The 20,102-nt window shown below is 38.3% G+C and overlaps 1 protein-coding gene across 3 annotated transcripts in view; it reads right to left on the reverse strand.

Moving 5' to 3' along the window:
* Positions 1–19,477, reverse strand: part of FOLH1 (folate hydrolase 1) — a 75,729-nt gene extending 56,252 nt beyond the window's left edge. For 2 of the 3 annotated variants that reach the window (XM_004019389.6, XM_012101586.5), the window contains exons 1-4: positions 19,261–19,477; positions 16,435–16,540; positions 9,954–10,140; positions 4,663–4,764 (exon numbers count right to left, since the gene is read on the reverse strand). In XM_004019389.6, coding sequence (XP_004019438.2) covers positions 4,663–4,764; positions 9,954–10,140; positions 16,435–16,540; positions 19,261–19,378 — 513 coding nt within the window. In that variant the 5' untranslated portion in view covers positions 19,379–19,477. Of the gene's footprint in view, positions 1–4,662; positions 4,765–9,953; positions 10,141–16,434; positions 16,541–19,260 lie in introns of those variants that run through there. The other variant, XM_060404223.1, reaches the window with a different exon arrangement.
* Between the last annotated feature and the right edge of the window lie 625 nt (positions 19,478–20,102).

A 20,102-nucleotide genomic window follows, 5' to 3' on the forward strand; every position in this document is an offset into this window, starting at 1 on the left:
TCATTTAATAATTTTTACAATTCATTTTATATTTGAGGGCTATTTTAATACATATTTGTTATATTTTCTGCTATTATATATCATTTTTCCTTATATTTAATTGGTAATATCAAGGCTATTTTTAAATAAAGAGTTATTAGTATTTTGGGGATATTCTGACTGTATCACTGTAAATAAAGAATGAGGAAATTAAGAAAGACCCAAATTGTGAAAATATAAAGAGAACACTGGACAATGTCACAATAAAAGAATTCTTTTCAGTAAAAAGCATTATAGACAACGTGAACAAATATGAATAAAATTAGAAGCTGTCTGCAATATTTAAACCAATATGGTATGAGTAACTAAAATATTTAAAAAACCACTGAAGTTAGAAAGAAAATGGCCAGAAATTCAACAGGAAAAGATGGCTGGTAATCATTTCACAGCATTAAAACACACACACACACACACACACAAAAACAGAATAACTAACAAATAAGTGTGCTTAGATATGCATGATCTCATTTTTAATCAAAAATGTGAATCAAAATTAATTGAAACAATAACACAATTCAGTTCAGTTAAGTTGCTCAGTCATACTCAACATTTTGTGACCCAAAGGACTGCAGCACACCAGGCTTCCCTGTCCATCACCAACTGCTGGAGCTTGCTCAAACTCATGTCCACCAAGTCAGTGATGCCATCCAACCATCTCATCCTCTGTTGTCCCCGTCTCCTCCTGCCTTCAATCTTTCCCAGCATCAGAGTCTTTTCCAGTGAGTCAGTTCTTCACATCAGGTGGCCAAAGTATTGGAGTTTCAGATTCAGCATCAGTCCTTCCAATTAATATTCAGGGTTGACTTCCTTTAGGATTAACTGTTTTGATCTCCTTAGTGTCCAAGGACCCTCAAGAGTCGTCTTCTCTAGCATCACAGTTTGAAAGCATCAATTCTTTGGTGTTCTGCTTTCTTTACGGTCCAACTCTCACATCCATACATAACTACTGGAAAAACCATAGCTTTGACTATATGGACCTCTGTCGGCAAAGTGACATCTCTGCTTTTTAACATGCTGACTAGGTTTGTCATAGCTTTTCTTCCAAAGAGCAAGCATCTTTTAATTTCATAGCTACAGTCACCATTTGCAGTGATTTTGGAGCCCAAGAAAATAAAGTCTGTCAGTGTTTCCATTGTTTCCCCCATCTATTTGCCATGAAGTGACTGGAACAAATGCCATGATCTTCGTTTTTCGAAAGCTGAGTTTGAAGCCAGCTTTTCACTCTCCTCTTTCACCTTCATGAAGAGGCTCTGTAGTTTCTCTTCACTTTCTGCCATAAGGGTGGTGTCATCTGCATATTTGAAGTTATTGATGTTTCTCCCAGCAATCTTGATTCCAGCTTGTGCTTAATCCAGCCTAGCATTCTATATGATGTACTCTACATAGAAGCTAAATAAGCAGGGTGACAATATAGAGCCTTGACATAACTCCTTTCCCAATTTGGAACCAGTCTGTTGTTCCATGTCCGGTTCTAAGTGCTGCTTCTTGACCTGCATACAGATTTCTCAGGAGGCAGGTAAGGTGGTCTGGCATTTCCATGCCTTTCAGAATTTTCCACAGTGTTTAGTGATCCACACAGTCAAAGGTTTTGATGTAGTCAATGAAACAGAAATAAGATGTTTTTCTGGAACTCTCTTGCTTTTTCTATGACCTAACAGATATTGACAACTTGACCTCTGGTTCCTCTGCCTTTTCTAAACCCATTTTGAACATCTGGAAGTTCTCAGTTCACGTACTGTTGATACCTGGCTTGGAGAATTTTGAGCATTACTTTGCAAGTGTGTGAGATGAGTGCAATTGTGCAGTAGTTTGAACATTCTTTGGCATTGCCTTTCTTTGTGATTGGAATGAAAACGGACCTTTTCCAGTCCTGTGGCCACTTTTGAGTTTTCCAAATCTGCTGGCATTTGAGTGCAGCACTTTAACAGCATCATCTTTTAGGATTTGAAATAGCTCAACTGGAATTCCATCACCTCCACTAGCTTTGTTCATAGAATCACAGAAAGCTAACCAAGCTAATCACATGGATAATAGCCTTGTCTAACTCAATGAAACTATGAGCCATGACATGCAGGGCCACCCAAGATGAATGGGTCATGGTAGAGAGTTCTGACAAAACCTGGGCCACTGGAGAAAGGAAATAGCAAACCACTTCAGTATTCTTGCCTTGAGAACCCCACAACTAGATAGGCAAAATTTAGAAAGTTATATAACCTCAATTGTTGATGAAAATGTGAGGAAAAAGGAACACTCATATAGAGTGTTGCAAGGAGCAATAAACTGCCGCAGTCTGAACATCGTGAAATGTAGTATTCCTTACAAACTGGCAATCCCACTACTGGTTTACTGCACACAGAGAAACCCTTGCAAGCCCATACAGGGACATGTATGAGCACATGCTCTCCACACTGTGGTAATTCAGATTTAGAGGCAAACCACATGTTTGCCACTAAGAGAATGGATAAGCTACATGTGGTGTGCACATAAAGTGGGGTAGTATGCAACAGTAAAAAGTAATGAACCACTCTGACATAAAAATAGATTTTTTAAAAATAGCTAATTGAAAATAGTCATGGACCAAGACTGAAGGTATAATATTATTTGCATATATTCAAAATATACCAATCACTAATAAGCCCATGTTTTTATAAGAATAGATACATTCCTAAAAGTATAAATACATTATGGATGGTGGCAGGGTGTAGGGGATGTAGAGAAAAGGAATGAGATTGAAAATAAGGATAAAAGATGAAAAGAAAGAAACTAAATTAGGAATCTTACATGGACCTATGATGGTAATGTGCCTTACCCAGAAGATAAAGTCTATGTAATTCTAGACACCTGAGATCTAAAATATATTATCTCTTCATTCCGTTTTTATATCCTTTATTTCTATGTTATATCAATTATGAAGTAACTACAATGACTATAAGGAAACTATTTATGTGCAAATTTGGGGGAGAATTTTTCTAATATTGCACCATTAACTATGATGTTAACTATTCATTTGAAACAAATTTCATACAACTATAGAAAATATTCCAAACCTGCGAGAGTTTTTAAATATGTTAATCAAATGCATTAGAAAATAATAAAAAAGAGTATGTTTTTAAACTTTACATATTAAAAAATATAGCATTGCCTAATATTAAATCATAGGTTTAATAATTAATTAAAAACATAGGTTTATTGCCTATGTTTTTACAATAAACATTAACTGACTGGTGAAGTGCTTTAGTCGCTCAGTAGTGTCTGACTCCGCAATCCCTTTGACTGTAGCCTGGCAGGCTCCTCTATCCATGAGATTTTCCACATAAGAACACTGGAGTGGGCTGCTATTTCCTTGGAGCTTTAAATATTAATTCAGTTCTAAATGTAAATTTTTTACTAGGGATGTTTCTGATGATAGTCAAGTGTCTATCTCTCTACTGAGTGATACTTACCTCAATATTCCAACTTCTTGGAATATCCTAGGTGCCTCAAACTCTATATGTCCAAAACTGAACCTGCTGCTGCTGCTAAGTCGCTTCAGTCGTGTCCGACTCTGTGCGACCCCATAGACAGCAGCCCACGAGGTTCCCCCGTCCCTGGGATTCTCCAGGCAAGAACACTGGAGTGGGTTGCCCTTTCCTTCTCCAATGCATGAAAATAAAAAGTGAAAGTGAAGTCGCTCAGTCATGTCCGACTCTTCGCGACCCCATGGACTGCAGCCCACCAGGCTCCTCTGTCCACGGGATTTTCCAGACAAGAGTACTGGATGGGTTGCCATCGCCTTCTCCAAAACTCAATCTACCTGATGTCAAATACTATAGCAAGAGAGGTAACATTTTAAAAGACATTAATAAATTATATTCAACTCTTTCAAGTTTAGCTTTCTTATAAAAAAAAAACAAAGTACTATCCAAGAATCTGGGGATTTACTGTGAAAACTCAGATAATAAATATGCACACTGCCTTATTAAGTAAACCATACAAATTTTCTAAAAAGGATATCTGTATTCTTCATTTGAAAATGGCAACAATTTCAAATTCTCATTCAAGTTCTTTATAAAATTAATCCAAGTCTTACAACGGTAGCAAAATATGTAGTATTTTCATATGGTGGAAAATAATTGGCAATAAAAAAAGAAAATCTATGGATAAGTGCAAAACGTGAATTTTCACAGGTCCTATGCTTACAAATGCTATCAATTCCATTTATATGAATTTCTAGTGTAGGCAAAGCTAATCAAAAGTGGCCAAAAAAAAAAAAAAAAAAAAAAACACTGGAGAATGAGAATGACTGCCTTGGGAGTATGTGGCGATGACTGGGAAGGGGCTTAGAAGTACATTCTGAAGTGACAGCAATATTCTGTGTGTAGATGGTGCTTTCATTACACAGGTGTATGCATTTGTCAAACAAATGTTCACTTTGGATATCCCCATCTCAGTGCGGTAAATTTTATCCAAAAAAACACTATGAACATAAAATGTATATTCCTTCTTATTACTAAGACATTCTATTTCTTAAAATTAGGAAAAGATAAATTTGGATTGCATGAAAACCCTCCACAATACCCTTTTAATTATTGCCTGCATGTACAAGGAAGTTCTGTTTGTTGTTTTTATCACGTGCATGTTTACCTCTGGCATTCCTTGTGGGGAAAAGGCACTGAAGGGCGGCACAGCGCCTGAGACATTTTCATATCCCGGAGGAGGTGGTTCAAATAACGATGTGTTGAAAATCTGGAGAAGCAAACCATAATAATCAGAAGCAAGTCAGGTAAAGCTTAATTACTACAGTCAAGCAAAGAAATGCGTATCATCTCTTTCGCCAGGAGAGGGTTAATCAAGACTTTTTATTTTAAAGATGCAAATCAAAGAGCCAGCCCTGTGCTAGAAGCTGTGAGGAGTTCAAGAGGTGAATAAACTACAGAGCTTCAGAGGGTCTACAAGCACCAGCTTTTGATTTAGAAGGAAAAGTTCACTTTCCAAATAAAAAAATAACATCACGTAGTGTTATTAGTTGGAGAAGGCAATGGCAACCCATCCAGTACTTTTGCCTGGAAAATCCTATGGATGGGGGAGCCTGGTAGGGTGCAGTCCATGGGGCCACTAAGAGCTGGACGTGACTGAGAAACTTCACTTTCACTTTTTACTTTCATGCATTGGAGAAGGAAATGGCAACCCACTCCAGTGTTCTTGCCTGGAGAATCCCAGGGACCCGGGAGCCTGGTGAGCTGTTGTCTATGGGGTCGCAGAGAGTCGGACACGACTGAAGCGACTTAGCAGCAGCAGCAGCAGTGTTATCAGTCACTTATAAAAATGCTAAGCTAATTACTTATAAACAAATTAAAGGTTAAATTCAATTCTAACCAAACATAATTTTTCAAGTGTATCACTGACACTGTTAAGTGGGAATCAATATTATTTTACTTTCCAAACTACTAAAAGAAATATAATTAATAAAATTAACCATTGCCCCACCCCCAAAAAAGAAGAAAAGAAAAAAAAAAAAGAGAGAGAGAGAAAGCAACATTGGGGGGAAAAGTAAAAGTAAAAATCATATAAGTATTATTACTGTAAGTCAGTAATAACAATTTTTTTAATTTTTTAAAAAAGCTTAGTATGTCAGACTAGATAAATTCAACTGTGTACCATTTTACAAGAAGCTACTTAAACATATGATCACAGTAAGTCTGAAAGTAACAACGCAGAAAAAGAAACACTAAACAAATACAGTTTATGTCTAATGGAAGAGCTCCAAACTACAGTAATTGACAGAATTCAAAACGGAAATAAAAATAATCCACAATTATGGTGAGAAAATCTAATATTCCTTTCCTAGTAATTAATAAAAATAGACGAAATGAGAGCACATCAAGGATAAAGGATATTTTAGCCAAACAATTAACAAATTTTAACTAATAAGCAAATATGAAAATATTAAATTCAAAATTGAAAATATTTTTTTCAAACAACAAGAGAACATTTATAAAAATTGATGACATAATAGACTGTAAAGAAATGACTGCAAAGGATTAGAGTCATACAAATTACAATTTTTGATCACAATGTAGTTAATATAGAAAATCAGATTTTGTGAGATATACTTGAAGGAGTTCTTAGAAGGAAATGTATGGTTTTAAATACTTATATTAGAAAAGAAGAAAAGCCCAACATCAATAAATTAAGCATTCAATTGAAAATTTACAAAGAACAGCAAAATAGAGACTAGGAAGGTAAAGGGGGAAGTTAAGAAAAAAATATAATATAAATAAATAATATTAGGAGTAGAAAAACAGGCATATCTATAGATCTTGCAAAAAGATTGTAAGAAAATACTAGGAAGAACTATGCCAATAATTGAAAACTTAGATGAAATGGAAAATGCATTTAAAAAATTAAAACTGACATAACAGTGCATTTAAACAAATCTGAATACTCTCATAACTAAAACGAAATTGAATCAGTAGCTTAAAATCTTCCATATATCAAAGTATCAAAACCAAGTGGTTTTCCTTTGATCTGAAATACTAAAAGATTTTTTAAATACAACACAACCTATTTCAGAGATTAAAAACTCATTTTATAAGGCAAGTATAATTTAGAAATTATAACTGAATAAGCAAATTGCAGAAATACAGGCCAAACATGTTAGCAATAAATGTATACAGATATGAGTTGAAAACTCTACTACAGACTAATATTATACATTTCAAAATGTAAACTAATCTATTACATCATTTATTATAATTATCATTATGAAAAAGAAAACTTATATGTTCATCTCAAAAGTTATCCAGAAAAAGAAAAAATTTCTGATAAAATTCAATATAAATTCATGACAAAAAAAAGTCTTAGTGAACTTGAAAAGTGATTTAGTGCATGCTGTGCTAAGTCGATTCAGTTGTCTCCAATCTCTGTGATCCCACGGACAGAAGAGCATACTGGAGTGGGTTCCCATGCCCTCCTCCATTGGATCTTCCCGACCTAGGGATCGAACCCACATCTCTTATGTGTCCTGCGTTGGAAAGTGGGTTCTTTACCACTAGTGCCACCTGGAAAGCCCTGAATTAAGGTAACCGGACATAAATATCAAAATTAAGGTGAAACATTAAAGGCATTCAAGGCAAGGACACCTGCTTTCTTTACTTCCTTTCAATATTAAACTATAGGTCCTGGCCAGTGTAGTAATTTAAAGGTGCTGGGAGATGGAGAGTGAATCTGAGCTGATATTATACTAAAGCACCAGTTACCTCCTTCAGATGCTAACAGAATCTAAAATGAAACCAAATCAACTACTACTCTTCAAAAATGCCCACATCTTCCATTTTTCCTGTAATTCTTCTCTGGTCCACATAGAGAACAAACTGAACTGAATCACTGGGGAAAATTCTAAGAAAAACTATGCTAAAGCGCAGTAAAAATCCACCTTGAGACAAAGTCATCACATCAGCAAGTCTTTCAGTCAAGGAAGCATTCAAGCTAGTCTCACTTGATTAGCCTTTATGGTAACCTTCTATTTTACAGCATCACTGAGCAGGTGGACTTCACATCAAGTTTATGAGTTATTCCAACAACTGGGAAAAGTTTCTTATGGTCAAGGAAATGACTCTTTTGGGTGACTTCATCAAAGACAGACAATACACCAGTGAGCAATGTTCACTATCCAACATTCACTAACATAGCCTCAAACTATGTATTCTGAGTATAACTAAAATAATTTTGGTTTACAAATTTGTACTTAACTTTTGCAACATAAAAAGGCAATATATATATATATATATAGGTCAATCTATATGGCACATTATCCCTACATAAATAAAGAGAAAATAATGCATAATATGTGTTGAAAACATTTCTGGTAGAATCTATAAAATATGAATCATATTTGTTATCTGTGGGAAGGGGAACATGTCTGTGCCATGCAGGGCAGTAAAGTTCGTAGTTTACCTAGCTTGGCTATGAACGGTCAGTCACATTAATTGATCTGGGAGATTGGGACCCAGTAAGAGAGCATCTGTAGTCGGGGCAGAGGGGTGAGAATAGAGCTGACCTGTCATAAGGTCAAAAGAAAATGCTTGAATCTGAAACACAAGCAATACAAGCACTTCATTTAAAGAAACAGAAGCAAATATCAAAAGAATCAGCTCAGGGCTGAACAGTGATTCCCTCAGGGAAGAGGGAAATAGGGAAGAAGCAAGACCCTTTGAAGAACTGTGTGAATATTTATGTACAGATATAACTTAGATAAAAACAAAATTGAATTAATGATATAATTTTCAAAAAAGTTAATAAGCTTTTGGCAGCTAACCCCATTCCGGAAAACCTCCAAAATAAAACTTCTACATTATATGTTTATGTTACGGGACAGGCTTTAGAAATTTCATAAATGCTTATAATAGGAAAAACAAATAATAAAATGGAATAAAAGCAAAGGTAGGGATGAAACTGGGAAGTGAAGAGGAAGAAAAGAGAAGAAAAGTGAAAGTTTGTTACTTTCCTCATTGTATACAATCACCAAATTTGAGAAAGCAAATTTGGCTTAATGCATTTTTTTAACCTTAATATTTTTTTAAAAAAATTTTACAGTGTTGTTTTGGTTTCTGCCACACAACAACGCAAATCAGTCTTAATTATACATACACGTCATTACAGAGCACCAGACTGGGCTCGCTGTGCTACACAGGGACCTCTCACCAGCTGTTCATCTTAAACCAATGGTGTGTATATGTTGATGCTACTTTCTCCATTTGTCTCACTGTCTCCCTCCCCGACTGTTTCCACGTATTTTTTAATATTACTGGCATTTTACTATGTGATCAAATACTCTCCCTAAATGTACTTTTTAAATAATTATATAGATAATGTCACCACTTATAAAGGCTATGGAATTTTATGGAGTATATTGGTATTCCCCACACCAACCTTAAAAATATTTTTATAATTGTGAAATGATTTGAGAGTATTTTTAAAAGTTAAACTGTATTAACTACTATAATTTTAAAAGAGTGAATATGTAAAGTTTCAACTCATATTAGGAAATTTACCATGGGATTATATCACTGACTGCAAAATAGCATATTAATCATTAAGAAGCAGCTGATTCATCAGTCAATAAGAGGAGGTGATTAAAAATTTGTATGTACAAAAATCACATGATATTTTGTGCTGACCAATCAAACTGGATACATTTGAAGCTATATGCAATTTAGAAGCTCCAGAGAAGGGGACTCAAGAAAGCTATCTAGAGGAAAAGGGCTATTTTAGATATGGATATGGTAGCTCTAAGGCAAATAGTGATGAATATATGAGTTATATTTTATGAGCTTTCAAATTGAATATACATCATGCTATGAAATATCTCAACTACTTGTATCATCTTCTTTTCCAATTATGTGCCCTAACTAGCAAAGAAGACTGTAAATTTTTAGCATAGATGTAATTCTCTAGTGTTTCTCTCCAAACTCTCTTCTTTCCAAACGCCCACACCCAAGTTCTAGGTACACAGCTGAATACATGATCATAGGAAATATAATCATGAATTACCAATAAAACTCTACTGGCTCAAACAACACATCTCTCAATTTCCTAGCATCCTCAAATTGATGCATGATCTTTTATCATCTGAACCAATCAAAAGTGTATCTAATTTAGCTGTAGTTTACTAACATATATTTTGTTAGTGAACAATAGTTAAAAAGAAGAAAATAGCAACTGTCATGAAGCATCAATTTCTCAGAATCTCTTCAACATCACATTAAATTCAAACATCATTAAGAAAGTTGGCACCAACAGGAAGATCATTAAAGGCATCATTCACAACCGTCAATACTCATTTCTATCAGTGTTTGGAGATGGCACAGGGCATTCTTTTACAGAAGGCATTTCAAAAGAGAAGATGGGGGAGCTTATTTTTTCTTTCTTTTTACCTCATTTCCATCTTCATCAATTATTGAGATGTAGTTGGGAACAGTCTCATTTGGATAGGACAACAGGACATCATAATGGGCTAACTCAACAGAATCCAAGCCAAATTCTTTCCACTGAGCTTGAATTTCCTTTGCAAGCTGGAAGTTTTGTTCTGTTCCAGCCAAATGTGGTATCCGTGTAAAATTACTGTTGAACAAAAATTGAAAGTGGTTAGAAATTGTTTAGTTAGCCTTTGTCTTAAATCAACAACCAAATAAAGCAGATTTACATTAAAAAAAAATACTTTTAAATGCTACACCTTAAAAAGGCAAAGTGGTACCATTATCAAGTCAAATAGATTTTAAAGTGTGTTTTAAAATCTTCATGCTCTAATTTGTACTCATTCAAGAGAAAAATCAGAAAAACTGATCTTCATAGAAAATTGGTAAGTGTACGCCTGTAGAGGATCTCTCCATATTAGATGAAGAAAGTGTTCTATTCTTTCCTTAAGACTCAGGCATATTTGAACTTTCATGGAATTATCTATTTATTTTACCTTGTAAAATATAATTGGAAAGTAAAAAATATTTTCAGCCAAAGATCAAGCTGTGACATTCTAAGAACTACTGATAATCACATTTATTTTAAAATAATGAACATTATAGCCAAGTGAGAAACCTTTTGACTAGCAACCATTTTAAATTGCCTTCTTTAAGAAGTAATTTGGACATATTTACACACGCTCAAACTGAATCTTTTGTACTCCATTCACCATGCATTCTAAGTATAATACTAAAAATCAACAATGATAATTAGTCTGACCAAGAATATCTTTAACAAATAACAAACTATGTGGCTAAAATTTTAGCTACCACAAGTATTTTCAAGAATAGACTAATTTCTCATTTAATATGTGTAGATACTGGGGCTTTTGTTTTAAAATTCTCTTTCTTGGAAATTTATTGTTTCCTTGAAGATTCAGTTCACTGTTATTTTCAATTTAAGTAGTTTCAAAAAAAAAAAAATCCCATATGACAAAGCATCATGTGTCATGAAATGACATTTATTCATTTCTAGCTTACAAATGTCTTGAGCTTCATGAGTTTGTCATTCTAATTATGTAGGTTTTTCTAAACTCAACCTACTTCCATTCTTACAGTGATTGAAAAAAAAAATAACCAACATAGCTATAGTCATCCTAATTTCAAGTGCTAAATCAACTGTGTATCTTAAAAAAAAAATAAGGGAGGAAGGGGAGTCCTGGGATTAACTTTATAATTAGAGTAAAATCATTTAAATTTTTATTTACAAAAACAGTACTACAATTCTCATTCAATAAATATTTAGAAGTTTAAAACCCTACGTATGATTTCTAATGTGTATTTGCAAAATACAGTAATGAAAAGAACACAATTTTAAGAGGCAGCTGAGGCATCTATGCATTTCCTCATCGACCTGGAAAGAAAATATTACACAGCCAACATGTTGCTCTTTTATTCCCGATTACACAAATCCAAACTGTAACATAACTAAAATAGATGCAAAGTATGTAAATTTCCTGAAGTCATAGCTATAACTCTATTCTTACATGAATAATTCTTACATGAATTGTTACGGGGGGGCTTGACCCTGCCCACACAAACACACACACACAGGAGATCATTATCAGACTTTATTATCGAAATGACTCCCCTAAAACTAAATTCCCCTGCCAAGATCATGATGAATCTCTCTATCCAAAAAGCCTCATTCCTTTTTCTCATTCAGTCTCTATTCCTGTCAGGATTAAGGAGTGTCAAAGAAAAAGGCAGATTGAAGCCAAGTAGTACCTCGAAGGGCCCTCACAGATACAAAAGCCCCACAGAGCCCCCCGTTTATATTTTGTAGTAAAAGGCTTTAATCTCCTAGGCCTTCCCTGAGTTCCAAAGAGCAGACACAAGCAATTACTATTATGGAAGTGAGCGAATACAGAAATAAAGGAAAAGTGGTAAAGCAAGAAAAGTAATGATAGTTTAAACAATATAACAATCTGATGTGTATCTTTGGGCTGTTCTTTAGAAACTGAGAACCCCACATAGCTGGAGTATGGTGACTACGTGCTGACCACAGGACATAGACCTGAGACTACTCAGAACCACAAAGTTGATGATTCAGATTTCTGAAACATCTTCTGGTTACCTCATCACCAACCAATCAGAAGAAAGTCCATGAGCTGCAACCAGCATCTCAAATGTTGTCTTTAAAAACCCTCCCCTTGAAAGCCATCTATGATTTCCGGTCGTTTGAGTATGAGGTTCTGTTCTCTCTGTTTGGCACCCTATAATAAACACCGTACTCCTTCACCTCAACCCAGTGGCAGTAGATTGACTTTGCTGCCCAGCACGCTAGCAGACCCAAGTTTCATCAGGTAACATGATGAGTGAAATTCCTGGTAAAAGTTTTGTTGTTATCAATTGACATACAACAAGCATGCTGTGATTAGCATTAGAATCCATTCATCTGGAGAAAAGTTGATCCTAAAAATGACGAGTAGGAAAAAAGATTTGTTTCCAAGGATAAATAACATCAATTGGCACAAAATCAGTGTACTACAGGTTTTGCCACTGTCTTGTTGTATGATCCTGGCCACGTCTTAAATTTCTCATTCATTGTGCGTGCTTAGCGGCTCAGTCGTGTCTGACTCTTTAAGACCTCCATGGACTGTAGCCCACCAGGCTCCTCTGTCCATGGGATTCTCTAGGCAAGAATACTGGAATTGGTTGCCACTTCCTCCAGGGGATCTTCGCAACCCAGGGATGGAACCTGAGGGTCCAGTGTCTCCTGCATTGCAGATGACAGGATTCTTGGCCCTCTGAGCCATCAGAGAAGCCCTCTCATTCATACAGAAGGAGATAATTGCTACCTCACTAATACACAAAGATCTGAGGCTCAATGAGACATCTGGTAATAAACAGAAGTTCCTATTTTTTGTTTTAATCAATTGAGAAGTGTGCCACAATTTCTTGACCTACTAGAATATCAAGTTATTTTTAAATTTATTTGAATAACTTATTAACTATCCAAAATAGCTAACATTGTGCATTTTAAAAATAGGCACATACATCTCTGTCTGGCTAGAAAACTTTAAATATGTCCTAAGTATCATTATGTCATCTCAATTAATAAAGGGAGCTATTGATGTATGTTTTAATACACTACATTTGGTTTACGAATGAACAATGCTTAGAGACATTAGGTGACTTAAAGACAACCAGTGAAAGGTAGAACTGGTATTCAAATGCAGATCAGTGAAATTCTAAAACATTCCTCTAAAATAACCTTGTCTTTCAGAACAGGTAGAGGGAGAATGCAAAACAATGAACAAATCTGAGACTTTAACCAGGCGTTACAAAACAAAAGGAAAACAGGGGACAACCTTGCAAGCCAAGGTTAATCCTCCCAGTCAGAGCCAAGTAACTTTGTTGTTGTTTTTTTTTTTTAGTTATTTATTTTTAAATTTTAAAATCTTTCATTCTTACAGGCGTTCCCAAACATGAACCCCCTCCCACCTCCCTCCCCATAACATCTCTGTGGGTCATCCCCATGCACCAGCCCCAAGCATGCTGTATCCTGCATCAGACATAGACTGGCGATTCAATTCTTACATGATAGTATACATGTTAGAATGCCATTCTCCCAAATCATCCCACTCTCTCCCTCTCCCTCTGAGTCAAAAAGTCCGTTATACACATCTGTGTCTCTTTTCCTGTCTTGCATACAGGGTCGTCATTGCCATCTTTCTAAATTCCATATATATGTGTTAGTATACTGTATTGGTGTTTTCTTTGAAACAGTAGAGAATCTTTAGCAGTAAAGCGAAGGGTTAGAAAAGGGAGAAGACAGATCTGAGCCTTTAATGACCTTTAATCCTCCCAGTCAGGGTCAAGTAACTTCTAAACAGTAGAGAATCTTTAGCAGTAAATCAAAGGGTTAGAAAAGGGGAGAAGACAGATTTGAGCCTTTATAACGACCCCTGACCTAAGGGTATAAATAGACTGAACAGCTCCAATGGACAAATGGCAAACTGGAATTATGGGGGAGTTCAGGAGGCTTCTGGAGATTCTGTGGCCCTTGGAGGGGGTGAGTGGGGGTTCTGTTCATCTCTTTTTGTGTTAATGGTGAAAATTCTTGAGTTCTAAATGATGCCAAGCAGGGCCCTGTGGGGTTTCAGGCATGGAGGCCTTTTTGTCCCCCACTTCTATAGGCAAGACTCTACGTTCATGACCTTCCCTGAGTTCCAAAGGGCAGACTCAAAACAGCTGCTAATCAAGAGAGGGACAACCAGGAAACCACCTGAGATATGGTGAGATTAAAGGAATCAGAAAAAACTCATCAAGTTTAGGAGACCCAAACACCTGAGACCCTGCACACATGCTAACCCTGTCAGTTTGCAGAAGAATGCTAATACCTTGATCCTTGTCACATAACCCTATCTGACTATTTAACCTCTTCCATTCTCCAGGGCTTCCCCGTTAGCTCAGATGGTAAAGAGTCCGCCTACAAGGCAGGAGACCTGGGTTCGATTCCTGGGTCTGGAAGATCCCCTGGAGGAGGAAACGGTTACCCACTCAAATATTCGTGCCTGGAGAATCCCCCTGGCAGGTCATAGTCCATGGGGTCACAGAGTCGGACACCACTGAGTGACTAACACTATACATACTACTCTCCAGGGAGAGGAGCACAGTTCTTGAGGTACTCCTCCTCTGCCCGCCAAAGAAATAAAGTCACTCTTTCCTCATCCATAACTGTCTCTATATTTATGTTCATCATCGGTACACAGAGATTGTGTACAAGATCGGTACAAGATTTTGGCTGCATACACAGGAGATCTTGGTCAAGGCCATGGAGAATAAGCAAAAAGCTGAGGGCCCAGAAAGTGAGAGGGAAGGTATTCATTTTTCTTCTTTGCTGGTCACTCCATGTCACAGAGGATGAAATGGTTGGATGGCATCATTGACTCAATGGACATAAGTTTGAGCAAACTCCAGGACATAGTGAAGGGCAAGGAAGCCTGGCATGCTGCTGTCTATGGGGTCCCAAAGAGTCAGACACGACTTGGCGACTGAATAACAACAACCATGCCACAGGTCAGAAAAGGAAAAGGGAAGCAGAGGTAGCACCTGTCTAGGAGTGAAGATTATGTCTACAGACTTCCACTTTCATTACATCTATTAGACAAAACTACAGTAAAAGACACGCAAGAGGCAGAAAAATTTCCACAAAAAAAATTTTAAATTCCATATGTCTCACCAGAAATGGCCCTTATAAAGACTTGACAGATGCCGTAGCAAATTTTATTCATAGTTTTAATTCTAAAGACTATGTGTATATTCTCTCTGGTGTTAGTTGCCTCATTATGTCCACCTCTTTGAGATCCCATGGACTGTAGCCCACCAGGCTCTTCTGTCCATAAATTCTCTAGACAAGATACTGGAAAATGTAGTCATTCCCTTCTCCAGGGGATCTTCCCAACACAGGGGTCGAACCTGGGTCTGCTGCATCTATCTATCTGTCCACTTGGCTGTTTTTATATAAAATTATAACTTGCATTCATAAAGGAATCCTTTAATCATTATCAGGACTTCAAGTATTTTGTTTTGAAAGAGTCTAAGTATTCCAATCGATTAGTCAATAAAAGTGTTTTATTTTTAGTTGTCTTGCAAATACCTTTTAAATTTACTCATTTACTCTTTTTCTCTATACCAGGGATAGCTATTTCAGGAAATAGGCAGCAGGTTTTTACACTAGGTCACGCATATGCTCCCTAATTTCATGCTCATCATAACAGTATCACTATTCCCATTTTATAGATGTGAAATGAGAGCTCAGGAAGGTTACATATTCAATTGAAGTTATGTTAATATCAACAGGCAAAGATGGAATTTAAACTTGTCAATGTCCGACTTCAAAGTCCAAATTTATTCTTTTGACTTAAATACAGTATCTTCCTCTAAAACAGGAGTCAGCAAACTATGTTTCACTGACCAAATCCAGATCACTTCCTTTTTTTTTTTTTTGTACAGCCCACAAGCTAAAAATGATTATCATGTTTTAGATAGGTGAAGAAAACCAAGATGAATAATATTTTGTGACATATTTATACAAGGTTCAAATTTTATTTTGATAATATAAAGTTTTATGAAAAATGACCCTTATTCCAACATGTATTTCCTATCACTTCTTTGGTGCTACAATAGCAGAGCTGAGGAGTTGTGACAGAGATCAGCCAGCCTACGAAAGCTGGCTCTTTACAGGGAAAGTATGCTGACACCTGCTTTAAAACATCTATCATGATAAAGTTCAGCTGAGGGTACAATCCTTTTGAGATGAAATGTGATACAAGATCTTCAATAATAAGACTTTTTTTTTTAAGTCAGTTTCTGTTTATGAAATAGTGGATCAAACTTCTAAACAGAATAACAAAATTTTCAACTTGATATAAACTTTGAAGTATCTGCTTACTACAAGAAGGTCTTGATGTTCTCTGCTTTCAACTCATCCAAAAACGCTTTCTTTACATTATGCTGTGGAATGTTAGTAGCTTCACTGGAGGACTTTATAAACCATCCTGCAAAAGACAAACAAATATAGGAAATGGGGTATGACCTTACAGACAGAGCCTATTTTTCTTTATTATTTTATTTACCATAGGTAAAACACAAATTGTCCATGACCTCTGGCATTAACTGAGATTTCCTGAAGTTTTCTCTTGCCTACATCCATTGGAAAAAAAATCATGCACACAGACTTAATTACAAATCAGTCACAATATATTTTTAATCTAATTTCATTATGTATTGCTGTTATTCTAAGAAATGCTTTATGATATTAGCACTAAAATTAAATACACTTCAACTAATGGGGAAAAGGAAAGCAGAAAGGAGATCTACCTTCTTTCTCCTTCAAGCTTCTATCCCCAGTGACTATTTCTCTGCTGACCCAGAAGAAACATTTAGTAGATGTTTAATGAATTAATTATGAACATATTTCATGTACATAAATCATTTCAAAGAGTTGAAGGCAATTCAGTCTTGTAATTTGTTCTGGTTCTGACACTAAAACAAAGTGTGATAAAATATTTTGTGCTTCCAGTTGAAGGCAGGCTTGAGAAGTCCAACTTCAGAGAGCTACAATCAAACTGCAAGACACCCAACATCTCTGCAAGACAAACAGAGGCTAGAGGCAACGGGCAGGCAGTTCTCCCAGGACCATGATCCCTTGTAGCTGGCTTCATGACAGATATTCAGCTAAATGATACGATTTGTGCATAAATGGTTACCAAAACCACCCAGCTAGCTTTCATGGAGCTTTCTGATTATTAACCACATCCATGTTACACGCATGCATATATATATGTGTATTGAAATAAATGGTTGGCAGCAAATGGAAATACAGTTCCACCAGTATGTTTAAAAAAAAAGGGGGGGACTTGGAAACGACTTTAAGATCAGGGCACACGAGGGATGAAATGCTTGAATCGAGATCTGAAAAATGAGTTAGATAAAGAGGATGGAGGCCTGTGGGAGGGAAGGAGCAGAGAATCCTAGGGGAAAATTAACATTAATAAAGAACACATTCTGTGTAAGCCACTGTACAGGGCCGAGAGCAACACTGGGTACACACTCAGTCGCTTCAGTCGTGTCTGACTCTTTACAACCCCATGGACTGTAGCCTGCCAGTCTCCTCTATCCACCGGGTTCTCCAGGCAAGAATACTGGAGTGAGTTGACATGCCCTCCTCCAGGGGATCTTCCCGACCCAGGGATTTAACCCGTCTCCTGCATTGCAGGTTGATTCTGTACCCACTGAGCCACCTGGGAAGCCCAAGGGCAACACTAAGAAGCACAAAATGCTTCTAAAAGACAGAGAAGACTTCCCTGGTGGCACAGTGGATGGGAATCCACCTGCCAACACAGGGACACAAGCTGGATCCCCGGTTCGGGAAGATTATACATGCCAAGGGCAACTAAGCCTCAGTGCCACAACTGTTGAGCCAAGAGGTCCAACTATTGAGCCGTGTGGCCCCCACTCCTGGCAACTAGAAAGCTCAAGCACAGCAAGACCCAGAGTGGCCAAAAAAAAAAAAAAACCATAAGCTCCTAATCTTCATGCTAACCTTGCCAAATGAATTTCCCACGTATTCAGTTGAGACGATTGAAACTCAAGTTGGCGAGTGTCCTTAATGAGCACACTTATCTCACTTTAGCCCCACAGCAACCCTGATATCCACATTAGTTATAAGCACAATGTGGTTCAAAGGGCACAAAGCAAGCAAAAAGAGACTGAGTTTGAGCCAACCTAGCAGCTTTATTAGAGAAGGAAATGGCAGCCCACTCCAGTATTCTATGCTGGAGAATCCCATGGCAGGCTCCTCTGTCCATGGGGTTGCAAGAGTCAGACACGACTTGGTGACTAAACTACTATTCCTAGCAAGTTTATGCCCTGGTCTTCTAAATCCCAGAAAGGGAGCCCAGAATTCATAGTAGGGGTAAACTACCTGGCGATACCTTACGCTAGTCTTGTGCATTAAAAGTACAATTAGAAGCATCTCCTCACCAGGAAAGAATAAAGTGCCAATTTACAATTCCCAGTAAGTTACAGCTATTGTTCTTACAAAGACTGACAAACTGAGCGTAAGAGAGACTCCCTCACTTGCTCAAGGTCAGGAAGAAGTTGCAGAGTCTTTAAGAAAAATCTCAGCGTTGCTCCCTGATTACCTTGGGGAGTTGGGTTAGGTCTGCAAATTAGTACAAAGGGGGAAAACTCGAAAGCACTGCTGTTAAAGTTCTGTTCAGAGCACTGACAATAAGGTCAGCCAGTTACTAACTGTTCCTCTATTACTTACTTCCAAAAAGAGAGAAAGGGGCTCCCGAGAAGCAATGCCCAGCGCTCTCCTCACTGTACACATGAAGCAGTATCAGATAAAGACCCCAAAGAGGTAAGAGTCGTTTCTTACAAAGCTTCTTGGACGACCTAGCAAATGCCCCCCAGATCCTCCGGAAAGGTGCCAATTTCTCGCAGGCCTGCAGCCGGTGGAACTTTCTCAAGTTCAGTTTCAGGGTTTCTGCACTCTCCTCCTGACCCTGGGAGCCTGTCCAACAGCAGCCCGTCCAAAACGCAAATGTGCACCGTCCCCGGCAACTAAGTCCCACCTAACTCGCGGGAGCTGGTCTGCGCGCCCCCCAGCCCGATCCCCGCCCCGGAGCCCAGCAGCAGGATCCGCCGCGGCAGAGGGACCCGGAGCCCGGCGGGCGGAGCATGGCGCGGACCCCCGTCCTCCCCCTCGTACCGAAGAGGAAGCCGAGGACGAAGAGGCCGGCGCCCAGCACCAGGGCCGCCGCGCAGAGCCGGCGCGGACGGGGCCAGGCCACCGAGGCCGAGTCGGTTTCGTGAAGCGGGTTCCACATCACGGCGCGCGGCGGCAGGGCCTCCGGGACCGTGCGGCGGCACCGGGGCAGCCTCGTGGGCGGCGAGGCAAGCGCGTCTTTCCCCTCCCCGCGCCGATCAGCCCGGCCGCCGGGAGTGCGCTCCCCGCCCGGGCTCCGCGGACTCCGCCCCGAGCCTCGGTCCGCTAGACTCTCAACCAATCCGGGCGAGCGAGAGGCGGAGCCGCCCCGGAGCAAACCCCGACCCCGCGGAGAGGTGCTTAAAAAAGAGAAAGAGTGTAGCTTGAGGATTTCTAGCTCTTATTTTATAATGAAAGGAAAAGGAGGAACAAAGGGAAGGAGGAAGCGGAGGACAAACGCTTCTCCTTTCTGCACTCCCAGGCCACAGTCCTATGGACAGAAAGAAAACTGCTTCCCGCGGAATTCAATGGAAGGGTCCTGTATTTATTTCTGTCTAGGAAAATACATATTCCAGGCTAGTTGGTAGACTAAATTATTTCTCAAGAACTTTTTCTCGGACCTGAGATCCCATTCGACTCTTTGCGACCCCGTGAACTGTATGTATAGTCCATGGGATTCTCCAGGCCAGAATACTGGAGTGGGTAGCTGGTCCCTTCTCCAGGGTATCTTCCCAACCCAGACATGGAACCGGAGTCTCCTGCATTGCAGGCGGATTCTTTACCAACTGCGCCATCAGGGAGCCCCATTAAATACTATTACAGCCCTGTAATGAGTTGGTGATGTA

Source organism: Ovis aries, chromosome 21, assembly GCF_016772045.2.
Source record: "Ovis aries strain OAR_USU_Benz2616 breed Rambouillet chromosome 21, ARS-UI_Ramb_v3.0, whole genome shotgun sequence".
Classification (NCBI taxonomy): domain Eukaryota; kingdom Metazoa; phylum Chordata; class Mammalia; order Artiodactyla; family Bovidae; genus Ovis; species Ovis aries.